The sequence below is a fragment of the Temnothorax curvispinosus genome, unplaced genomic scaffold, assembly GCF_003070985.1.
Source record: "Temnothorax curvispinosus isolate PA1 unplaced genomic scaffold, ASM307098v1 QBEX01010743.1, whole genome shotgun sequence".
NCBI lineage: Eukaryota > Metazoa > Arthropoda > Insecta > Hymenoptera > Formicidae > Temnothorax > Temnothorax curvispinosus.
Window position 1 is genome coordinate 346,017 of NW_020220523.1, and position 22,155 is coordinate 368,171.

At 38.2% G+C, this 22,155-nt stretch overlaps 2 protein-coding genes across 4 annotated transcripts in view; one reads left to right on the top strand and one right to left on the bottom strand.

Annotated features, from left to right (window-relative positions):
* The window catches only part of LOC112460710, a 69,113-nt gene extending 53,680 nt beyond the window's left edge, over nt 1-15,433 (bottom strand). The window contains exons 1-3 of one of the 2 annotated variants that reach the window (XM_025025522.1): nt 15,379-15,433; nt 4,600-4,653; nt 4,279-4,306 (exon numbers count right to left, since the gene is read on the bottom strand). In XM_025025522.1, the coding sequence (XP_024881290.1) occupies nt 4,279-4,306; nt 4,600-4,653; nt 15,379-15,381 (85 nt within the window). In that variant the 5' untranslated portion in view covers nt 15,382-15,433. Of the gene's footprint in view, nt 1-4,278; nt 4,307-4,599; nt 4,654-12,327; nt 12,711-15,378 lie in introns of those variants that run through there. The other variant, XM_025025525.1, reaches the window with a different exon arrangement.
* Nucleotides 1-22,155, top strand: part of LOC112460711 (neuroglobin-like) — a 65,070-nt gene that overhangs the window by 7,998 nt on the left and 34,917 nt on the right. Inside the window, exon 1 of one of the 2 annotated variants that reach the window (XM_025025527.1) lies at nt 17,040-21,284. The exons of the other annotated variant lie outside the window; for it this stretch is intronic. Within the exon in view, the coding sequence (XP_024881295.1) occupies nt 21,085-21,284 (200 nt within the window). The 5' untranslated portion in view covers nt 17,040-21,084. Of the gene's footprint in view, nt 1-17,039; nt 21,285-22,155 lie in introns of those variants that run through there. 2 annotated transcript variants of the gene reach the window in all.

Below are 22,155 nucleotides of genomic sequence, written 5' to 3' on the forward strand. Positions count from 1 at the left end.
ATATCGAGTGTTAATCTAGTTTTCAACTCCGAAGCTGTATTCTGCAGATACCAGTAACTTTAGTCTCGCGTTTCCGAAGATCAGAAAACGGATGCGTTCCATTAGGGCGATCGTATTTCTTTGTCGCGTTACGCGCGCGACAGAAGCCGCGATCGAAATAACGTCATCGGCACAGGTGACGGAGAAAAACGGATTCTCTCCCGCGGGCAAATATTAATAAACCCATAAATCCGAATACGTCCTCGAAACGGGATTTATATAAGTAGTCGATCGAATCGCGGCCAGCACATCACCATCCGGGATTCGTGCCAGTAGATTACGGATAATCGCCCCAGGAGAGTCGAAAATACGCTGTCGGCATCCGTGACAGACGTGATAAATATGTATCGCCGTATTTTTTTCTCCCGCCGCATAATTTGCGAGAGAATAATAGCGAAAGCCTTGGCTGACGCATGTTAGCAGAAAAGTTGAATAGATCGGCAATCTTATAGTTAATTGACTAGACTAAATAATAGATAATTCTTAAAATTATCCAAGAAAAGTAATCTTAATCATAATGTTAGAATGTTTTCCTATTCACAATATCATATCTCTGCATATCATTATTAATTTAATTTTAATTTAATTTATATAAAATTGTCTCTGTTAATAATAAAATTGCAATTATTGGAAACAATTTGCAATTTGCCCTTCTAAAGGCTATTTATTATTAATTCTAAAGCAACGTATTAGTTATTTATTTAATCTATTAATCTCTCTCATATTGATACTTATCAGTGATTAGTTCTTCCGCAATTTTTTATTTATTTGTTTTACATTTTTATTACTTTCCAAAGTCTTTTCTTGTTTAAAATAAACTATGAGAAATAAGGATGAATTAGTATGGGAGAGTTGAAGCAAAATAAATTATTCACTTTATATGAGAAATCAGATACGATGTAGTCTGAAAAAGATTTTGAATACTCTCCTCTCTCTTTCTCTCTGTATTATTGTTTACAGATTTATATTCTTTTTCGAGCTATATCATAGCTGATTTCTTATGCAAATCTGATGATAAAAAATTCTCATTGTAAATTTAATGGCATTAACACTGCCTTACTTCCCTCCTCATTTATAGAAAGTTTGGGATTCATGTAACAAGATTGGATTGCCTTAGAATAATATAATAGGCTGAAGTTTGATTTTAATCGTAGGATTTTTATATTGAAATCAACATTTTCTCAATTAAAACATCGGTGTAGCTGTTTTCAACGCGAAAATATTGCTTTTCTCGCTAAGCTTCTTAAATCTAATCAATTAATAAAATATATTATACATTCTTTGTCAAACTTTTCGAGATAAGAAACTCAGGATTTTTTATTATTAAAATATTAAAATCTTGAATATTAACAAGAATTTCTCTCTCTCTCTCTCAGAATATCTTTCAAGAAATTCAATTTCACATTAAACAAGAAATTCTTTATTAAAATTAATTATTATTATTAAAATTATAAAATTAAGAGAGATCTAAAATCCTAAAATCTTTTTCCATTGTTGATCTATATAATTCTCGCGGCATAATATGTAAAGATATGTAAAGATAAACCGTGCTTCCCCGAAGGAGAAGCCATTGGACTCACAATGATAATTCCGACTGCAATTTCACGTCTTACTCGGTCGTCCTTGAACGCAAGTATGGATAGGCAAGCAGGATTTTCCAGTAGTGAAGAGGTACCTCCTCTTCCTCCTACCTCTCCTCACGAGCACGTTCTTCACACGTAAAAATCCGGTTTTCCGAGGCGCGGAGAGTATCTCCTTTCGACACACGCGTGAATACCTGGTTTTAACGAGCCCAGCACCTTTATTAGAACCGTTCGCGTCATTCACGCGCGCGCAAAGTTTCGCCGATAACAAAATCCTCTCGATGGTAACGATGTCCGACGAGTTCTCTAACGTTCCCTCACTTTTTCCACGCGAGTTCGCCGAATTCGCGGGTCTCGCCAACGTCCCGTAGAAAAGTCCTCTTCAGAATCGGCTCCGCGCGATGATTCACTGTTCGCGAGCGAGGAGATCGCGAGTAGTACACGCATACAGAAACCGCGTAGAATCCCGGCCGAAAGCAAAGCTCTTTTTCTCTCAGCGCGTAGATGGAAAAAAGAAACGTTTGCCGCGAGATTTTCTCAGGACGACACTCGTGAGAACTCGAAGAGAGGACACGCACCGCGCTCGCGACCGACGCGGCACTTGGGTGTCTGAAGGTGCCTCAGGTGAGACGCCAGGTGGGTAGGAGAAAAGGCGCAGCGGGCCTTCTCCTCTCCTTGTCTCGACCGGTCCCACCGCACCCGGCGAGCTACGGACAAGGTTTATGGCGAACGAACGGAATCCAAGCGTTCTCTTCTACGTCCTGGGGAAGGGCGGAGGCGCCTCTGTTGGGTCCGATGATCTCCTCACGGGGCCCGGGCCCCGTCGAAGTTCCCTACTTTATCGGTGAGGAGTACTCAGACTTCAATGCGTGCGCAAAATAGATATGTTAAGCACGAATAGTTCGCGGCGGATTAAGTTAGACCGCTCGTTAGTTCAAAACAAAGAATCCTTAAGAGAGACTTAAATATATTTTAAACATTAAATTTTCACATATATTTCTTGTCACGTCTAAGAACACAGATAATATGTTAAAAATGTGTTGAAAAAGCTAGGGAGATTAAAATCATATTGATCCACATTAATTAAAGTAATTCTCTGTGTCCCTTTGATTCTCTCTCAAATTGAGATGTGACTTAATTAGATATCGACTACCTAAAATTATTTATAGAAATAATGGGGCAGTAGGAGCTCAGTTGCTATTTAAATATCATTATCAAGAATTTGAATTAAATTGTGAGATATATACTTGTTGAGATTTATAACGATGCTCAGGCGATTAGGAGTGAGTGTAGGTATAGTAATTTTTATTGTTTCGTATGCAGATGTAATTACTAGGAAAAATATTAACCTGTTAATTTAGCATTTATTGTCGATTGTTATTTCCTTGGGTCACGGGCGAAACTGTGAGTACTGTATTGTATTGGTGTAATAGGAAAAAGTATGAAAAAATAGCTATGGGCTCGGTCATGGAATAAATAACGAGCAACGAATCGGGAGCGTGGAACGGTTTAACGTTTTCTATAGGAGCGATTGCGTGCCGTTGATTGTTAATTTATTTACGAGCAAGTCGCCGGCCGTAATTAATTGTTCGCGAGGATAATGCCGACGTTACGTCACGCACGAATGTTTCAACATTCAATATCAGCGCTAATGACGCAACGAATACTGGCGCCATAATTAAACCGATACCGATCTATCCGTGTTACATCGCGATTACGATAACTATACAATTAAATTTTTCGAATTGAATCGAGTTAAGGGACTCATTTATATCTTACGCGACCACCGACGCAGTCAGAATTGTAATTCGGCAATAATAAGTTTTCGTTCCACCTAAAAATTACCGCCACGGTCTATAGCGAGCGTCTAGGAGGAATCTCGGTTCTTCTGCACGCATCAGAAACGAAGGGGCCTCTACTGAGTTCGATGATCTTTACGCGCTGCGGGCCCCGCTTCTAAGATCTCTGCCTTATCGATCACGATATCGAGGTTTCCCCGATTCCTTGCTCTAATGAAAGCTCTAATAGGAAATTATGAGGTGCAAACGCGTTCTCCGGCAACAAGTGGCGGGCATGAGTTATGAGTTGCGGCACAAGTTAATTGCACTCGGATGCTAATAATATCGCGAGTCATTCGCCTGACCGGATGTCAGTTATGATTTAGTTCTAAGTTTCCCCGATGAGCGTGCAAATATTTAATTATGATACGAATCATTATGTGCATATTAAAATTGTCAATTAAGTCGGTGAGTTTGAATAATGGAATAATGGAAAAGACCCGGTGAAATTTCCTCTGGAGCTTTCTACCTTGCCGGTGTTTTATACATATATAATAGCTTCTTTTGATACAGATGAAGATATTATCTTTTTCGAAGTTTTTAAAATAAATTTTAATTGTTAAAAAACTAGTTTAATTTTTTCTCCAAGAATGTACCTGTAAATTTTTTAAACAAATCTTGACAAGTCTGTACAAAAACATATGATATGATAAATGGAATTTGCATTTTTTCTGTTTGTTAAAGCGGATGATTCGAGTTTTCCGCTTCTTTTCTGCTTCGCGATTTTTCACGTAACTTTCAAAGATAGAATTGACATAGAAATTTGTTTTTCCTCTTGCTTAAGAGGAAGATAGTTTAGTGGGTAAAAGCGTACTTACTTCCAGTCGGGTAGTCAAGTTGGCGTTTCTGCAACATATATAGGATAGAACACACGTAAATTAAAGCCCGAGTGAAAACGTTAGAAAATTTAGTTTCACAAATGAATTTTATTTGTGTAATAAATTTATAGTGCAAATTGCACCTGGCGTGAATTTAACAATAAATAAGAAGTCTCGTGAGCAATCAAGATAGTTAAGATTGTAAATTTAAAGAAAATAAAATTAACACACTTGTGGAAAAATTCCATTTCGACAATAATTAATCGATAAAATAAATTTTAATTCACCACATATAATGATTTACTTATTAAATGCACTCACCTCGTAATCAGGCGTTGGCACTGTTGGCAGGTTCACGTTCTTCGTCTGCATCTTCTGTAAAAACAGGAGAAACGATTGTAGAATTAAAGTATTGAAAATTCTTATTTGTAATATAACGTAAAATCGAAGCATCGTTTTTTTTTTTTTTTAGTCTTTTATGTAAAAGCGAACTCAATATTGTTATAACATTTAAAACCTGAATTAAAAATATCTTGTGTTTTGCTTCGTCTGCTATCTTTCAATTTCTTCTACATTTCTTATTAATTAAAAATAAAGCAATTGAGACTGCAAGTTTTAAGCAAAGAAAATATCGCGTTTTGCAAGCATAAACAGACAATGTGTGCAACGACCTACATTTTCATTTCTCATCATAATGCGATAATAATAACAATTAATAGATGTGCATTTATTCATTATTATTTTTATTACTTATAAATATTTATTGTATCTTAGTCTAAACTTGCAAAATAGGTGTTATTGAATGTTTTTCTGCGCGCGCATGTTTAAAACATACGATCGATCGCAGCCGTAAAAATGAGGGGTGATGCGGGGCCGCCGTGAAATTCGCACAAACAACAACAAACGACGTTAGATTCTGCAGGGATGGCCACAACGTGGCCAGTTGCCGCCACACGCTATAGCTATACTATGGTTTATGAATCGAATCCGCACTCGTCGGACTTCACGTGTAAACAAGGGGCAAAGGGGGGGCTTTCGGCTCTCCCGACCGAGAGAGAAGAGCTTCCTTCGGTTCCGTGACCCGCAGCCATTATGCGTCGGAGCATTTTCTCACGAGATACCTCGCTCTAATTATATGTCTAGCCTCTGCTCCTGAAACCTACGGCTTTATTGCTAAATATGCTCGCGCTACGAAACGGGGCCCCCGAGGAAAAAATCTAATTTCTACTTCGTGCTCCGTACTTAGGGGGCCCCCAAGTTTCGCGGGACCAATGGCTGCGTTCGAAAAACAACGCGGCGGCCGTTCGGCTGCGGCCCCGCAGGATCTCGACGGCGGTATAATCTCGGGTTAATCGCATAATACCGACGGCCGCGACATCGTAAACGCGCGCCCCGACGAACGAGAGCGTCGGCCGCTTCGAAAAGACGCCCGAAAGCGTTTCCACGTAATTAATCCTTTTACTCCGACGGCTGTCGGGCAGTAGCGCGCCCCGAAAGGATTCGAACGTTATCCCCTCGTGGAACACCATATTCGAATTGTATTATATCCGAAACACTGCGCCGCGAGATCAATAGATAACAGAATATATTGCATAAATGCATTAATTATTATTTACTTGTAATCAACCATTTTGTCAGCAGATTCAACGATGCGCTCTGGGAATATTTAAACATTGCCGATAAAACATTGTGAGGCGGTAAATAAATGCATTTGTATTATTATCAATATCAAATTACAATAGAAGTAATTGCTATACGAGCGTTGCCCGAAATTCGCGTTTACGCTTCGCGCATTATATGAATCTCTCAATATTGGAGATGATTTCTTTTCAACGAGTTTTTAATTTAAAAATGCTGCCTTTTTTTCACAAATTTTTAATGTTTAATTTTAGTTAAAAAATTTTTTAATTGAAATTTTATTTGAAATCTACAATCAAGTTCATCCTTAATATAGCTTTAAAATTTATTGCCATTTCTAGCCGCCTTTAATTTAAAATTTGTTACATTTACACCTTTGAAGGGGAAAAGTTAAAGTTGAATTAGAATCTTCCTACAGCATCCTACATGAAACATGATCATATACATATTTTATTTCGATGCATATTCGCATGCATAATCAAAAGAAATAAACTGTAACATTTGTATATCGGCAATCGTAATAACGGTAACTCTCATCCTTTTGAACGAGATTCAAGTATGTTTATAGACCAAACAATATAGCCGAGCAATTTGATCATAAAATATGTGATACAGTATAAAATGCGCGAATGCCGATTTTCTCGTTCTCTCTCTTTCCTTCTCATAGAGGAATCAAGAACGAACGCGCTTATATTTGTAGAACTTAAACTGGAAACTGGAGTACTACTGTTCTCAATAACGGGTTTCGCGCGTGTATGCGCCTGTATGTGTGTATGCGAGTACATGTATGCATACGCATATGTCGAGACCGCTACACGCTCGATAATCAACCGAATTGGTGGAACCGTGTGTTGTGTATCTGACAGGATATCCTCCATCAGCTTCGATCGGCATGCTTCTTTTTTTCGCGGTGAAAAAAATCTGGTGCTACATCCGTTCTCTCGCAAGAACTCTTTTCTTGCCTCGATAATTTCGATCGGTGTCTCCATCGGCTTCGTCAAACTTAACCCATTCGGTCGGAAATTCGAATCGAAAATTTCCTCTTGGCAGCTGTCAGGAATATTGTATTATATATGAATTGTTCTTTTTATCGCGCGACACGTTTCGACAATAACAGGAAATAGTTAAGCGATATGATATGAAACTAATAACTTTATTGTAAATTTTTTATTTTCATTATGTCATCTTGTTCTTATTATTAGCGAAAAGCCGCAGACTTTTTTTATAGTCCAAACACTCCAAACTAAGTTTTAAAATAACAGATCCCAAAGTTAACAAATTAAAATTTAAAAAGTTTTGTAATTAATGTATCTTTTATATTATAAACAATTTATTAATAAGCCATCTATTTCAATCCTTGATTAGGGCAATAATATACATTTGGCTTATAAATACAAAAATAAGATTCAGAAAAAAATAAAATACTACACGTATAAACAGGATTAAATGTAAGAAGATAATTTCATTAAATCAAGAGAAGCTGATGACTTCGAGTATCAATGAATAAAAGATTACATGAAGAACATCAAGTTACAGAAGTTCTGACACTTCTGACGATTAGTAGAATTTTATTAGGTAGATAAATAAATAAGATACATATTAACTCGTTTTTCAGTCGTATCTGCTAAACTGTTAAAGCATATACAATATTTATTAGACATATGACATATAATGTAGCATTTTGAGGGAATAATTCACACTCGATGTGTATTTCTCTCTCAGATTTCCTGTACGTAATTAGAGTATAGCGCTGTTTGTGGGCGAGCAAGGGGATTGGTTAATTTTAAACTCGAATCGCAACTGTTTCCGAGTCGTGCGAATTTACGCTCGCCTTGGATATCAAAAGTTTAATAGGCTACAGGTCGCAGGATGAAGCTCAGCTACTCAAATACGGATATTTTCTCTATTAATGAAACTCCATGTCTATGTCGGTCGCATGCATATTTAATTAACTAATCCGTCGGCCGGTCGATTTTCCTAACGTCTTTCAAATGTTCCTAAATTACGAGTAAATTGAACTCCTGTTCCTAAATAAACGTAATTAAATCATACATACAACTTAAATGAATGTTTGATAGTTTATCATTTATTTTATTACTTGCACTTGTAAATTTTTGCTGAAGAAGTTAAAGAGAAATTAAAGTATACACTCGATTATTTGATCTTTTTTAATTGCAAATTATTATTAATTATTTATTTTTGTGATAGCTATTATAAAAAAAAACCAATAAAACAAATATAAGAAATTAATTTTTAATATAAATTAAATAACAGCAGATGCAACGCGTTAAAAAAAAATAGTTAACTCAGCGGTTTCCTTTGCCTCTTATTAATGCGAAGACATCGAAGTGTCACCCATCTCGAGTTTCGACCTCTCGAGGCCGCGCCTGTGCCTAGAATTATAATTTTGTTCGGAATGAGGATTCTCAGAAGAATCCCCCAAGCATTCCACCGCCGTCAATCGACGATACACGATACGATCTATGATAAGGAAGTCACAGACTTGAATTTACTAAGCATTGCTTTCACCCCGAGCAAAGACCTCCGTACAAAAAGACCTTCTTTCTCGTGTCGTAAGAGAACTTCTCGTGATTATTTAATTTATCAAATACGCAATGGAGTTTGCGACTTGGGTTATATTCTTAAATAATTAACAAGAAAGCAAAACGTTGCATTTCACGTAAGTGTTATGAGAATTTATGAATGTCAAGCGATTAGAAAACTTGCAGATACGATATCAAGATACGCTTTTGTGCTACGGCATTATTCAATGATTAACAACCTAGATTACATTTTTACATGCATGTATGCGCTACGCCCATGAACACGCGGACATGGATTTGTGCTGTGCGCTTTAAATCCTGGTGCAACGCGATCGCGGCGCGCGCGACGCATAGCAGACTGTTCTCCACTTAGGATCTAGGTATGGTCGATGCGAAGCACGCACCGCGGAGCATGATGCTCGTCGGAAGTAACCGACCCGTTACAATTGCAAATTATACATCTCGTCGTGACTTTTCTAGTCTCGGATAAACAACAAGGACAAATAGCGCTGGATTGAATATTTGCTTATCGCGGTATCCCCGCCGCGCGCCGCCGCCGTCCGTATACGTGTTTGAATTGTTAATCAAGTTTGCGTAATAAAAATTGCATATCGGCCGTTGGTGCATTGGCGGATCGGAGGAAAAAGATTGAAAAAAATTCAGTGGTGCGTCTACCATCGGTAGAGGGTACAGACATAATAATGCGGCAAAATAAATTGGAGTAATTATACTCTGCGGATAATTAGGCCTACTGTAGCATATTTTGTTTTGCTAATTACAATTTGTATTCCTATTACACGAAATGTGCGTTTAAAATTTTCAAAATTGCGTAAATTTTTATTCATTTTATATGTTTGATCCTTTGAATGTGACATCTTCGATAATGAAGAAACGTAATTATATAAATCAGTAATTTAATCTTTTAATATTCGTGCGTGTCACTTTGTCAGTACACATTCAACTCGCGAAAAATTTAATCTTTTTAAAATAGTTTAATTAATTAAAAGGGCGAGCAACCAGAGATAAGCACTTCGCTGTTATTTAAAAATGTTGCAGATGTAATGTGATGTATGAATTAAACTACAATTTTAACACGTAATTTTCTCAGCTTTAACCAGAAATAAAAAGCGATCACTATTTAATTACTCTCACGCCGCCGGGTTCTAAGAAATATATATAATGAAAATAATTGCTTTAATTGATAAATTGTCAATTAAACTAACATTGTTAACATTAATTGATTAAAAGCATTAATTGATCAAATAGCTCCTATCCGCGATATCATCAGAAAAAGGTGTGACGATTATTAACAAGTGTATTCTCGAAAACTGGGTTAATGAAAAACTACGAAACCTTAAGCAAGAATCACGAGATCGTTCCTGGTTATCCAGATATTGGTCCAATTAAACTTCAATTAAAGAATCGAATGGCAAAAGATATTATCGATAAAATATAGAATTGGTCTTGTATTTCGAATATTCGTAATAAAACGGTCAGCCTCAACTATTTTGAAGATCCACTCAATTTCCTATTTACGTTGTAAGGCATAAAATACATGCATTCTATCGGCATCTTTCGACTTAAATATTATATCTTTTTACAAATTTTATCTCGTCGAGAACGTTCTGATTATTGGCGGATCCGCCATCGAACAGTGTAACGTCAAGTCTGATTACTCGCATGCAATAGGTAGGTAGAAATTAGAATTGCTATCGCGTGCGGCAACTAATTATGGCATAATCATTCCGATAGTCCAGCAACCGGGTGCGTAAAAATGACTAGCAAAATGAAAGGCGTTTCACGTAGAATATTATCATTAAGTCCGTAAGTAATTTCAACTATAATTGCGTACCAAGTAACAAAATAAATCTTGCCTGTGGAAGAGTCTGAGATAAGCACCAGGCGTAAATTAAAAGTCAGACTGGAAACGCCCGAAAAATTATACAACACCTTACACACAAGCGGGATTATTTACTAAGTAAAATTTTCCTAAATAAAACACGCATATCTTCTTATAAGTATATATTTTTCTCTGCACTGAAGAAATAAAACGTTGTAGTAAAGACAGATTAAAAAATTCTACATTTAGTAGTTGCCACGTTTTAGTTTGCCACGTTTATCGTGTCGATTTTCCGGCGATAAATGCTCTTAACGAGATTCTCTTTTACTTGTCTGCTTGTTCAATAAAAGAGAAACATTTAATTATTACTAGGTGGGACCAAGAGATCTTGTAATTTTATATAGCGTTCTCAGCGAATTACGGTCTTTTTCGTCCTCAAACAAAACTATTTTCCTGGTTTCTTTTAAAAGTTGCGGTAAATACTAAAATAAATTAAAAGATTTTGCTTTAATGTCATAAACTGTAATGTCGTAAGAGACATTTATATCTTTTGATATAAATGCTCTTCTGGTTCTAATATTTCAGACAATTCAAAAGAAATAAAAGTCTTGAACACGATCCAATCTGTATTAAGCACACGATAGTATAAATAAATATAATTCACTGCAAAGAAAATGGAATGCTTAATATAATCCATTTAATTTAGGTTCTTTATTTTAATCTTTTAATGCAATTACAACATATAGTGCTACGAATTTTAATTAATAACCCCATTTGTAATTCATTGCGGCGATAATGGAACAGTTAATTCAGCTCTTCCAAATTAGTTTGTTTTAATATTATTACTTTAATGGTTCAGTCTTCTAACTCCCTGCATATCTAAAATTATTCTAAAACTCCATTTTTAAAACTTCGGTAAGGAAAATGCAGTTCACGCTTCGCAGCATTCCACGACGCAATATGGCCGCGATGTAAAAGCAAAGAGATTATGATCCCATTTACCGTAAATTCCACTGAACAATTTATGCGCCGCTACTTCACCGGAATGTCGCGGTCAATTATATAAGAACGAACGATTCCTTGCTTTTTTACTATCTTCATGAAGCGAACAGGAAGACGCAAGGTACGAACTCGTAGTGGAAAAAAAAAGGAAACCTGGAAATATTCCGAGGGATGATTTATCTAGACACTCTTCCTCCACGAATACGCCCCGTTTTCCGTGGAGAAGCGATGTACATTCAAATTTGCGTCAAAACCGACTGTCGGAATACTTAATCACGATGTTTACAACTCGTAAACGGATTACGGCATATAAATGTCGAATGAATACGAGTGCGTTATCAGCAAGCGATAAATTACTGTCATAAAGATAAGCAGATTAGAACTGGTATAATATGAATAATTAATATGTAAAATTGTATAACTGCATGTGTATTTAATTTTACAATCTTTTATTCGCTCTGTCTTCAGCGCGGCCATAATTTTTTCATTCACAAGAGTGATATTATAAAAGACAATCTCAGGGGTATAATTTAAATAATTTTAACATGTTAAAACTACTTCAACGTTTTGATGCGTCATAGTTTAATATTATACAAAAATATCTGTTATATTGCAAAAGTAAATTCAGGCCGTTTTAATTTCGATGGGTTTAATTTTCGATACCGCTGCAGATATATATATGTAGGTATATGAAAAAATGAATCTCGTGCCAGGTGTCGGTAAAATTATGGTAGACCCGAATAAAAATATCAAAAACTTATTATTTGCTCACGTCCCAACGACGAACCGCGAAAACAGATAACATGCGAGAAAAGAGAAATGGAATTTATATCAAATTATTTAATATTAAAGCATTTTTATGACGAAAAACTTTTCAATGGCATTTTTCTAAGTAAATTACATCGAGTGCTGAAAATAGATTATGGAAAATATATTCTGATAAATTCACGTTATTATTGCAATCCTTTATAATGAAAATGGGATTATTTTTTGAGAGAGAAAATTTGTTTTAAACAATGGACTTACCAATACTCCAGGAAATTTCCACAACGCGCGTTATACTACACAACATTCAGAAACTCGCACATTCAATAGCGATTATTATGAGACAGCATGTAGCTCGCTCACACTTCACAGAAGTGTGACTTGTTCAGAAACGTTTATATACGTATCGAAACTTTCAATCGGTACAACGCAATAAATCTGCGTTGTCGCGGTATTACGCTGACAAAATTAACGAACTATGAATATGCATAAAATAAATTGCAAAATTTTGCAAAATATTGCGGTGGTAATAACACGACAAGCGAAACACGACACACTCTTAGCTTGCAATTTGTTTGAAGACTTCTTGTATTTTATGAAAACGTGATAAACTCAAAGCGTCACGTTTTATTGCGTGGCGAGTTTACCGGAAAGAATAGCGAGACAACGTCGGTTCAAACGCGCGCTTCGTGACAAACTGACTTTAAGAACGGGCGTGTGGGGGCAACGGAACCTTGCGGCTTTCGGGCGGGTTAATACGAGTCCTGATTGGAAGTCTGCCTCACGCGTAAGTTCCTTCCCTTCTTTGTTTGACCCTTCTAGCTTGGGATTAAATTCAAGGGCTCGACAGTTGGATCCCCGGTAACGCTGCGGAAGCTATACGTTGGAGGATTACATTCACGATATATTTTTAACAGCTTATCTTGTGCTTTATACGTATTTATTTTCTAAATTTGTACGGATGTATCATGTATTAGGTTTGATTAATTAAATTTAATAAATTATATAATAATGAATACGATGTGCTACGCGAGGCGTGAAAAATGCGAAAAAGAATCTGAAATTACACGAAATTAATATTAAGTTATGCAATTCTACGGTATTTGTCTTATTGTTTTAAACTTGTAAGCGTTATTTCTTACTTTTCATGTAATTAAACAGTTTTTAGATGCAAAATTTTTTTTTACTTATGAGTCGTGCTATTTAAAAACTTTAATGAATATTATCTGAAGGAGTGAGAATTGTAGTTCTTCCTCGCATTATATCACGCGATTTCGAAAATAATCTAAGACCTCTTATAAAGTAAGAATCTATAATTCGCCTAACTCACATGTAAACTTTGATGAGTCACGAGTGAAGTGAAACATTATTCATATCTGAAATCATTTTGTACACTTGCAAAGTTTTGTTCAGACTGATGGATTTGGGTCGGCGAAGTTGCGTTGTAAACGATCCCGACAAGCTTGGAAATTTCGAGCAACTTTCCACGTCGGCTTATAATTCGAAGTTCATTTGCAGTATCCGACAGGTAGGGTTTTCCGGGCTTTGCTTTTTTTAGCGAGCACTTTGCAGACGGACAAAAGTTTCTACTTAGCCGACGATGAGTTACTCGGGAATACGTGTTAGAGGAAAATCTGCTCTTCGAGGCATTCGTGATTCCCAAAGCGCTTTTCAAAAGGTCAAGCTCGATGGTTCTTCCGAGGACGGTCATACTGCAATTTTGCTGAAGTCTTGTAAGCTTTCTTCTTAATAAGGAAGGGAAATCCAAGAACTTACGACTATTCAGAGGGGAAAAAAAGCAAGAAGACTTTTTGTCCGACTCGATACACATATCGTGTATAAAATACGAGATTATACAGTTAATTCAGATTAGTTCACGCTGCTTTCTCGTACAGAACTGTACGAGTACTGTACTATACAAATAAGATTATTAGCTGCAGAATGATGTTGACAATATCATCTCGTGTTCGCGTATATTGATCCCACATGTTAATCCCGGGAAGCAGTCTGCGATTACAAGTCTGTTAGGAACTTCCATGTCTGCGGTAACTACCAATGACAATCCTGTCACGTTTAAAGTAAAGTTTATGAAGTGATGATTCCGAACTAGTCCGCTCAAAACGTAACGGTTACGTTAATGCAATTTAATGCTTGCGAACCGCGTTCTCTCTCGTGACACATCTGTGAAAATGTCTCCCGAGTGTGTGCGCGTATATACGCGATAATACCACCAGGTACCTGATCGATATTCGTAAACACGTAGACGAAGGTGAGAATATTATATATAGATGCAGTCGGATTCTGGATTAAACTAATAGATTAAACTTATAATACCGCGAAGATAGATAAGTATAGACAGATCCGAAGAGTATCTCCGGATGATAATAAAATTGTTGAATCAAGTACGAGGTGTGTGTGCTTAAAAGCGGCCACGTTTATTCAAGCTTGAATCCCCGCGACGCTCATCGTCGTATATTATATGAAAAAAAAATATATATTAATTTTCGCGCCACTCCAAACGTCACGGTTGGTATACACATCATGTTACGTCTCTGAAATAGCCGCGGCAAAATATTCATACTCTTTTTGAAGATTATGCCGGTGCGTTTTATGCGGAATTATATTTCACGTATGAAAATTCATGTTACATTTATACAAGGATTTGAATTCCTACAATTTATGTTTAAAACGAATTCGCGAGTCCGAGGTTGTATACACACGAAAATGATATTTATGCTTATTTTCTCCCGTGATTCCGTAAATACGAGAGATTATGAGTTAAAATCCCACGAATACTCGTAATTTCTAATATTTGACCTAGAATTGCAAGGCTGAATCGATACGCGACTAATAAAATTTAAGCTTCCGCGCATCATCAAGAATTTCTGCAGAATATTTTAGAAATATATTGTTTAGAAATATATATTTAAAAAATCATAACAATAATTTTTTTCTCGGCAATAAAAAGACATCTGTCTTCTTATTCGTAAGTTTGATCTAAATTGGGTTGGGTAAATGTTTTTTTTTCTTGTTTAAATATTACACATGTACAGATATTCTAAAGTTATATGGAGAACATATAGTTGTTTAATCTCTTATCTAGCCTGTTAAAAACCTATATTACATAAAACGGTTAAGGAATTATTTTCCCCTCTGGGGTTGTATAAGTCAAACTAAAAATTGATGATTCATCTGACTAAAATACATTTATTATCGATCAACATTTTATCGATTAAACAGATATTTACGGAAAGAATCCCTAATTGTTACGAGCAACTCATTAATCCGAAAATGCGAGAGACCACCATTTACCATCGAGGGTGAAGAGATGAAGCTTTCTCGTTCGGTGGCTGAAAAGCGGTCAAAGCATCGCGACATCGCGCACAGAAAAGTGGAAAGTGGCTGATTAATTGTCGATGAGGAGAGAGAGGGAGGGAAAACGAGCGAGAGAAAGAGAGAGAGAAAGAGGAGAGAGAAGGAGAGCAGAGACCGAGAGTGACAAGAGGAGAACGGAAGCGGAGGAGCGCGCGGGCCACGAGCGCGCCTGCGCGTCGTTCTCGGGTGCGCTTGTTATGGAGGCCTCAGTCTCGGCTCGCCTGGGCAGTAGGCAACACGGCCGACGTCGAAGTATCGCGCCAAGTATCCGGGGAGCCCCGGGGACGTTCTAAAGATAGCAAAAGCGCGCGCGCCGCCGGATGCGCTTCGCGCCGCGCTACCACGACGAGAAGCGCGTCTCTCCGCGCGACGTCGCGGCGACGACGCCGCGCTTCCACCGTGCGACGACGATGAGGAGGTATCGGAGGCGAACGCGACGATCGAGGACACGTTAAATAAGGGTTTCTCGACGTAGACGACTTGGGGGCCGCGTCTTGGGATCGCGCGGATCTCCAGTATCGCGTACGCGCGGTGTTACGTGTTACGTGTCGCGTGAGGAAATGCGGATGATGCAGACGCGCGAATCGATCGCGCGCGAGGCGACACGCGAGTGGAGTAGAAGTGACTGAGGGAGACCCACTCGATCCGCCGCTCGATGCTCGCGCGGCGATTCGCTTCCCAGTAAACACAATGTCCCAAATCGAGACATATGTGATGTCTTAGAGACGTCTTCAAGACTCTTGAGACATTCCATAATTTGGGACATGCGTGTTGTCTGGAGAATCGTCGTCCAATAATCGCGATTTAGATAAGCGAGATCTGCGAGAGTCGGACATCTTCTCACCGCGTTATTCTCGCTTTTCTGGCCGCTCAGCAAATCATTCTCGCGATCCCAGTCGCTGATCCTCGAAACGTACTGAACGGAACTCGGGAATGTCGGAATATAGATAACGTTGTCCCGCAACGGAAATTGATAGAGACGCAAGTTCAGTGATATATCGCGACAGCGTGCTGTCGCATCGTTGGGACCGCGTGACGGGAATTCGCAGCTATTCGGGGAACGCGAAGCGATTTTCTCCCCGTAAGCTGTTTAGCTTCCTGGCGTGTTTATTTGTTCGTCTTTTGATTTCTCGGTATAAATGCGTTCAAGGCTGAACGGAATCGAGTGGTATTTCTCAAACGTTGGCGTTTAGTCAAACGAGGCAGCATTCGCGAAATCAACGCGCACGATACGGCGCTTTTTCCGAAACGTATTGCGAGTAATTTGACGGATGTTTACTTGATAGCAATCAGGTTATACACGACGGCTGCGGTTTATTTGTGTAAATCATGTAATTTGATTTAAAAGCATACACGGGTGGAATTATTATATTGTTAATATTTCGCGTTAATACCTGCGTTAATATACGCGGCACGAAAACATAATATACGTAATTACACGGTATTTGTCCATTCCTTTGTCCATTGCACATTTCTCTTGTGTCTATAGATTCTTTGACTAATTCGATCTTTATTTTAAGAAACACATCAAATGGTTGATAAATTATTATTAAATTAATTATTAAAAACTTTTACGCAATAATTTATAAGATTCATATAAATAGAAATTAAGAGAAAGATATATTTAATAATTAACTCCAATGTTAAAAGATTGCGGAAAAAGATGATGTTCAATGAAATAGAAACAATCGATTCTCTCCCTATCGAAGAGTCCATAGATAAAAGAAAGGTCAGGAGTCTAATACACCAGATATTTAGATGTAATGCTGTCTGACGCGTATACCTTTTAAGACAAAATATCTAATTTATCGTCTACTTGATCTAAACTTTGATGAAGAACATTATTCCGGATTAGCAAACGATGAAGATTTAAAATATAGTAAAAATATTCGAATGCTTTCGAGTTTCTGCGCAAAGAATACGTTGAAATATTAACGACAAAGTATTGTTGCCGCATGATTGGGTCAATTTCGGATTTGTAACGATTCTATTCGTCCGTCAATATAATTCCCCTGAGTTTCATTTTCCCAATGTTGCGTCGATAAACTGTATAGCGATAACGCTTATCGTGCCAACGTGCCGCTTTCTTTATTGCGCTCTACCGTTTCTCGCAAAGGAATTGTGGCATAACATCTTTAATAAATAAATCGCACGTCGATTTCATTCAGTCATTCTGAGATTTTTCCACAAATGCGAAAATCCATACGTACTTCCACCACGCATTTATCACTAAATATAGCTCCATCTGATACGTATCGACGATATAGTAAACGCGGTCTTCATGTGTGTTTAGCCTTGTGTTATCATAATATCACTATTACTGACGTTGACAAAATTAGATCAAATTTGACGCCAGCTGACGTCATTCTTCATAGAATATAAACGAACGAATATTTTTAGACCATAGAAGATATACATATTATTCAATTCAAAGAAATGTTTATTTGAAAAAATTGCAAATGCATACAGTAATCAAATTATACATTTACGTTTTAACAGTCGTGTAAATAATCAAAACTTTCCCGTAAAATCTGAATCGAAAGAGTTACACGCGAACGAGCTAGATAGTAAATACTTTTAGCTGGCATATGGTTGTAAAAGTCGGGCAATAAGGGCCGACATTTACTGGCATCATACCGCTCTCGCGACGGACTTTCGCTTTAGCGAGACCTTACACTACTTACACTTTTTGCATCGGAAACTTCGCGAAAGCCATCTAAGTTATCCGCGTTATACCCAATGCGCGCTTCTTACGTGCCTCCACTCAACTTTACCGGTAATACTTATCAACGTTGAGATACGCTTGACGTTTCACGGCGACAACTCGAACGTAAAGTTTGCCGGTGTATAGCCCCAACGGGACCGACGAGCGGGGGTGGTCTCTCCTTTCCGGAGTCACGCCCGGCTGCCTTATAACGCTTTCATCTACTTATTGCCGCTCTCCCGCTTTGTATCTCGCCCGCTATCACTCGCTCTGCACATTTCTTTGACACGTTTCCCAAATTCGCTGTCAAACGGGGAGCAATGACGGTGATGAGTTTGACGCCACCCTCCCGGACGGATCCCTCAAAACTCCTCCGTCAATGTCACCGGAATTCCGCCTCGCCGCTTTCGATTCTTTGGTTCCTTCCGCTCGAAGGCGCTCCAACCCCGCGAGATTTGCCGGCTAAGATTTCTCCTTTGTCCCTTTGCTCCGCAGCCGATCCAATTTGATACCGCCATTACGCTAATTGAAGTGCCATACCGTTCGACATTGTCGCGCTGACGATGAAACTTCGAAAGTTTTCCAACGATTGAACTGATATCGTTCTTTCGCGAAGAAAATACGAGTTAAAAAGTGAAATGGGGCAGTGTCCGGTATTATTTTTACGAATAGAATTCGAGTGAATGCATTAAAAGTACGCAGACTTTCCTCTTCCCTGAAACATCTTCTCTAAAGACGATTAAAGACATTACTTCGCTTTTACTACAGAGAATTTCAATAATTTTTTGAATTATTTAATTAATAACAGATAAAACTACAAATAAAATTTAACCATTATTCTCGTACATGCTACACATATACTTTTGAAAAAAATCACCACAGCACTCTATACAAAAACACACACCATTATAAAATTCTGTGTCTGTCACACAATAAGAAATATTTCTAAATTTGAAATATATTGAAATATATTAGAAATTGGATATCGATATAGATACAGTATCGGAGCACAAATCAGCAAAGTTCGAGACCCAAATAGATATTCCGTGCTTTCCAATACAAGATTATTCTTATATCTAGCATGTTCATCTGTACGAAGCGGCTGCCCGAGAGCTTCATTTGCCACTTCATATATCGAGTGTCGACTCCCCGACATCCTAGATCGTTTCGCGCGTCTTCGATTTCCTCCCGATCTGTCACTCGCTGTCGCGCCAGTGTTCGCCATAAATGAGATCGATCAATCGTTCCGCTCGATAAATATGAAAAATACCATCACGGTCGTATACTTGCAGCTAATGTTCCGGAGATCGAGAAATCTGAAAACGTTTAAGGAACCATGACTATATGCATACTCGTAAACTTTGTGAAGCAAGTGAAGTGAATTGTACGGGTTTGATAAAGGTCTCGAATAATTGAAGGGACACAAACCGCGTAGAAATGGCAGGTACATGAAGATACGTCGTATTAAAATTTGAAGTTAACGAGCCTAACAAGAAAGTGGATTTATTGTTATGAAACAATGAAAAGACATCATTTGTACGCTTAATGAATATATACGGGTCTTAAGGAAAGGACAGGAGAAAGTGAGAAGAAAAGAAGAACAAAGGATAGGGAGTCGACAAGGAAGGCAAAAGGCGACTAATTAAAAGGTGAAATGGAAACTTGTTAACATGGAACAAAAAAAAATAAAGAAAACTTAGTAGCAAACAGATAGACATCAGTGAGACGAGAAGACGAGGCTATGTTATACGTTGGAAACAAAGAGTATAAAAGAAAAGGAAAAGGAGAGACGTAGATAAAGAAAATTAGAAAAAATTGCTAGAAGAAAACAATTATATACACAGGTATCCTTAGAGAAAATAAAGAAAACGCGAGTTGATGTATAGAGCGCTAAAAGTGGAAAAATCGATGGTGGAAGATTTAGGACCGGAAGCGGTAAAGTGCAGAAATCTTGGTGAGAAGGAAAAAGAAAGATATTTGGCAGAGGTGAGATTGATGTTGAAGGGAAAGTGGGCGAAAGGAGAAGCTAGATAAATGAACTCACCGAGCGGAAAACTTCGCGAGGCCAAAAGGAGCGGGAAGGATACGCGGGGCTTAAGTGAAGGATAACCGCAAAAGGAATGGTGCATTCGAACCGGAGATGAATAGGAGGAGGAGATGGATTAATGTGGAATCGTCGCGTGTTCTCACTAAGAAACGATAAATATATGCCCACGCCACGAGTACATCGGGAGAAGAGGAGAAACTTCAGCGAAGCTTACCTCGCTTATCATCGTGCCGCGAACGATGGCGAACGATCGTTCGCGGGTGAGCAGCTTCGGAACGGCCGATTCACTTTAAAACGCACGTGCTTCTGTCGAGATCGTGCGGCACGTCGAAGGGATACATGAAACGCGAATCGCATCGGCCACGAAGTGTCCGCGCGAGTGATAAGCCGCCCCGATCATCCGTTCTTGACGATCGCATCGACGGTTTGACAAAAACGCGACAGACTCTATCGTAAATTTCTTGAATTTGACCACGTGTATTGTGTTCAGGAATATAGGACAGCGGAAGGATCTCAGAAAGGGGACTTAAGAAGAGACTTATTAGGATAACACACTATTTGTCCGGAACGTATTTTTACTGCCGATTCATGATTTGAAAAAAAAGCAGGGTTTAGTCTTCGTCGTCGTATCATCATCGATCCCCAACGACTCGTCAACGTAAACGTATATCTTTGTTCTCATAGTGTAGTGCAATCTCTCGTTCTCGTCGATGCGGCGGGAACTACGACGGAAGTGGCAGGGAGTGGAAGCGATACCAAAATCGAACGCGGGGTGCTGCCGCGCGATCTACGAGTTTTGTGGCGCGTGGTGGTGATCATCCCCCGTTGTGAGTTGCCTCGGTTAGTGTCTTCCGCGACTTGGGGGGTCGCGTCTGAGACTCGCCGTCGCAACATGGGCTGCGAACTTAGTAAACTGGCCGGCACGAAATCGCGCAATCAAGCCGGAAACGATGGCTCGTCGCCGCCGCCGCCGCCGCCGGCCGCCACGGATCCTCGGCTTCCGCTCACGGCTAGGCAAAAATTTACGGTTATCGCCAGCTGGAAAGCGGTCTCTAGGGCATTGGAGCCCACGGGTATATACATGTTTATAAGGTACGTAGCCGTCGTTAACGCTGCAATGTTTTATGACTCGACGGAATGCTGCATGCTGTAGAAAAACGTTGAGCGAACTTACGACGCTGGACGATTAACAACTTCGCGCTCGATAAACGAGACCGTGACATTGTTAGCAATACCATTTAATTGGAAATTAAAGATCTATTTAGAAATTAGATTGTTGGCAATACGATTTAGAAAATGTCATCATATGTAACAGAAAATAAAAAATATAAAAATAAGAACAAAGAGAGCGCTTTGTATTTTTTGGTTTCCATGTATGATTTTCTAATTAAATCATATTGCCAACGATTCAATTAAATATAAAGAGCTTTACTTTGTTATCGAAAAATCTTGGTAATTTTAAACACTTTTTTCATAAATAGACGAGAGTAATGTTGCTACTATAAATGTATGATATATTCTATCTCTTTCATTTTGTGTGTGGAGACACTTGAAAATATATTTATGAAATTTAAAATTGAATTTGCAAGTTCTGCAATAAACATTTAACTAAAAGATTTGTAATCGAACTTTACATTAACATAATTCTGAAAAAGGGCTTTATTCCAGATATAATTGCTTAACGGTAAAAATAAGACTTATAATTATTGAAATGTATTCATTCTTTTTTATTTATTTCATTACATGTCGATCACGTAGCACGGTTGCTCGCACGGTTACTATAAAACTTTCCATAAGTATATGAAATGTGATAGGAATGACATTATGGGTTGTGATTCTCTGAATTAACAAATCCTTTGACCTGATTAAGGGGGTTACCTTGATAAATGATACCCCAATATTATTGAAATTGATTAAACCAATACTCAGACTGATTAATGTTTTGCGGAAATCGAACAGGTTA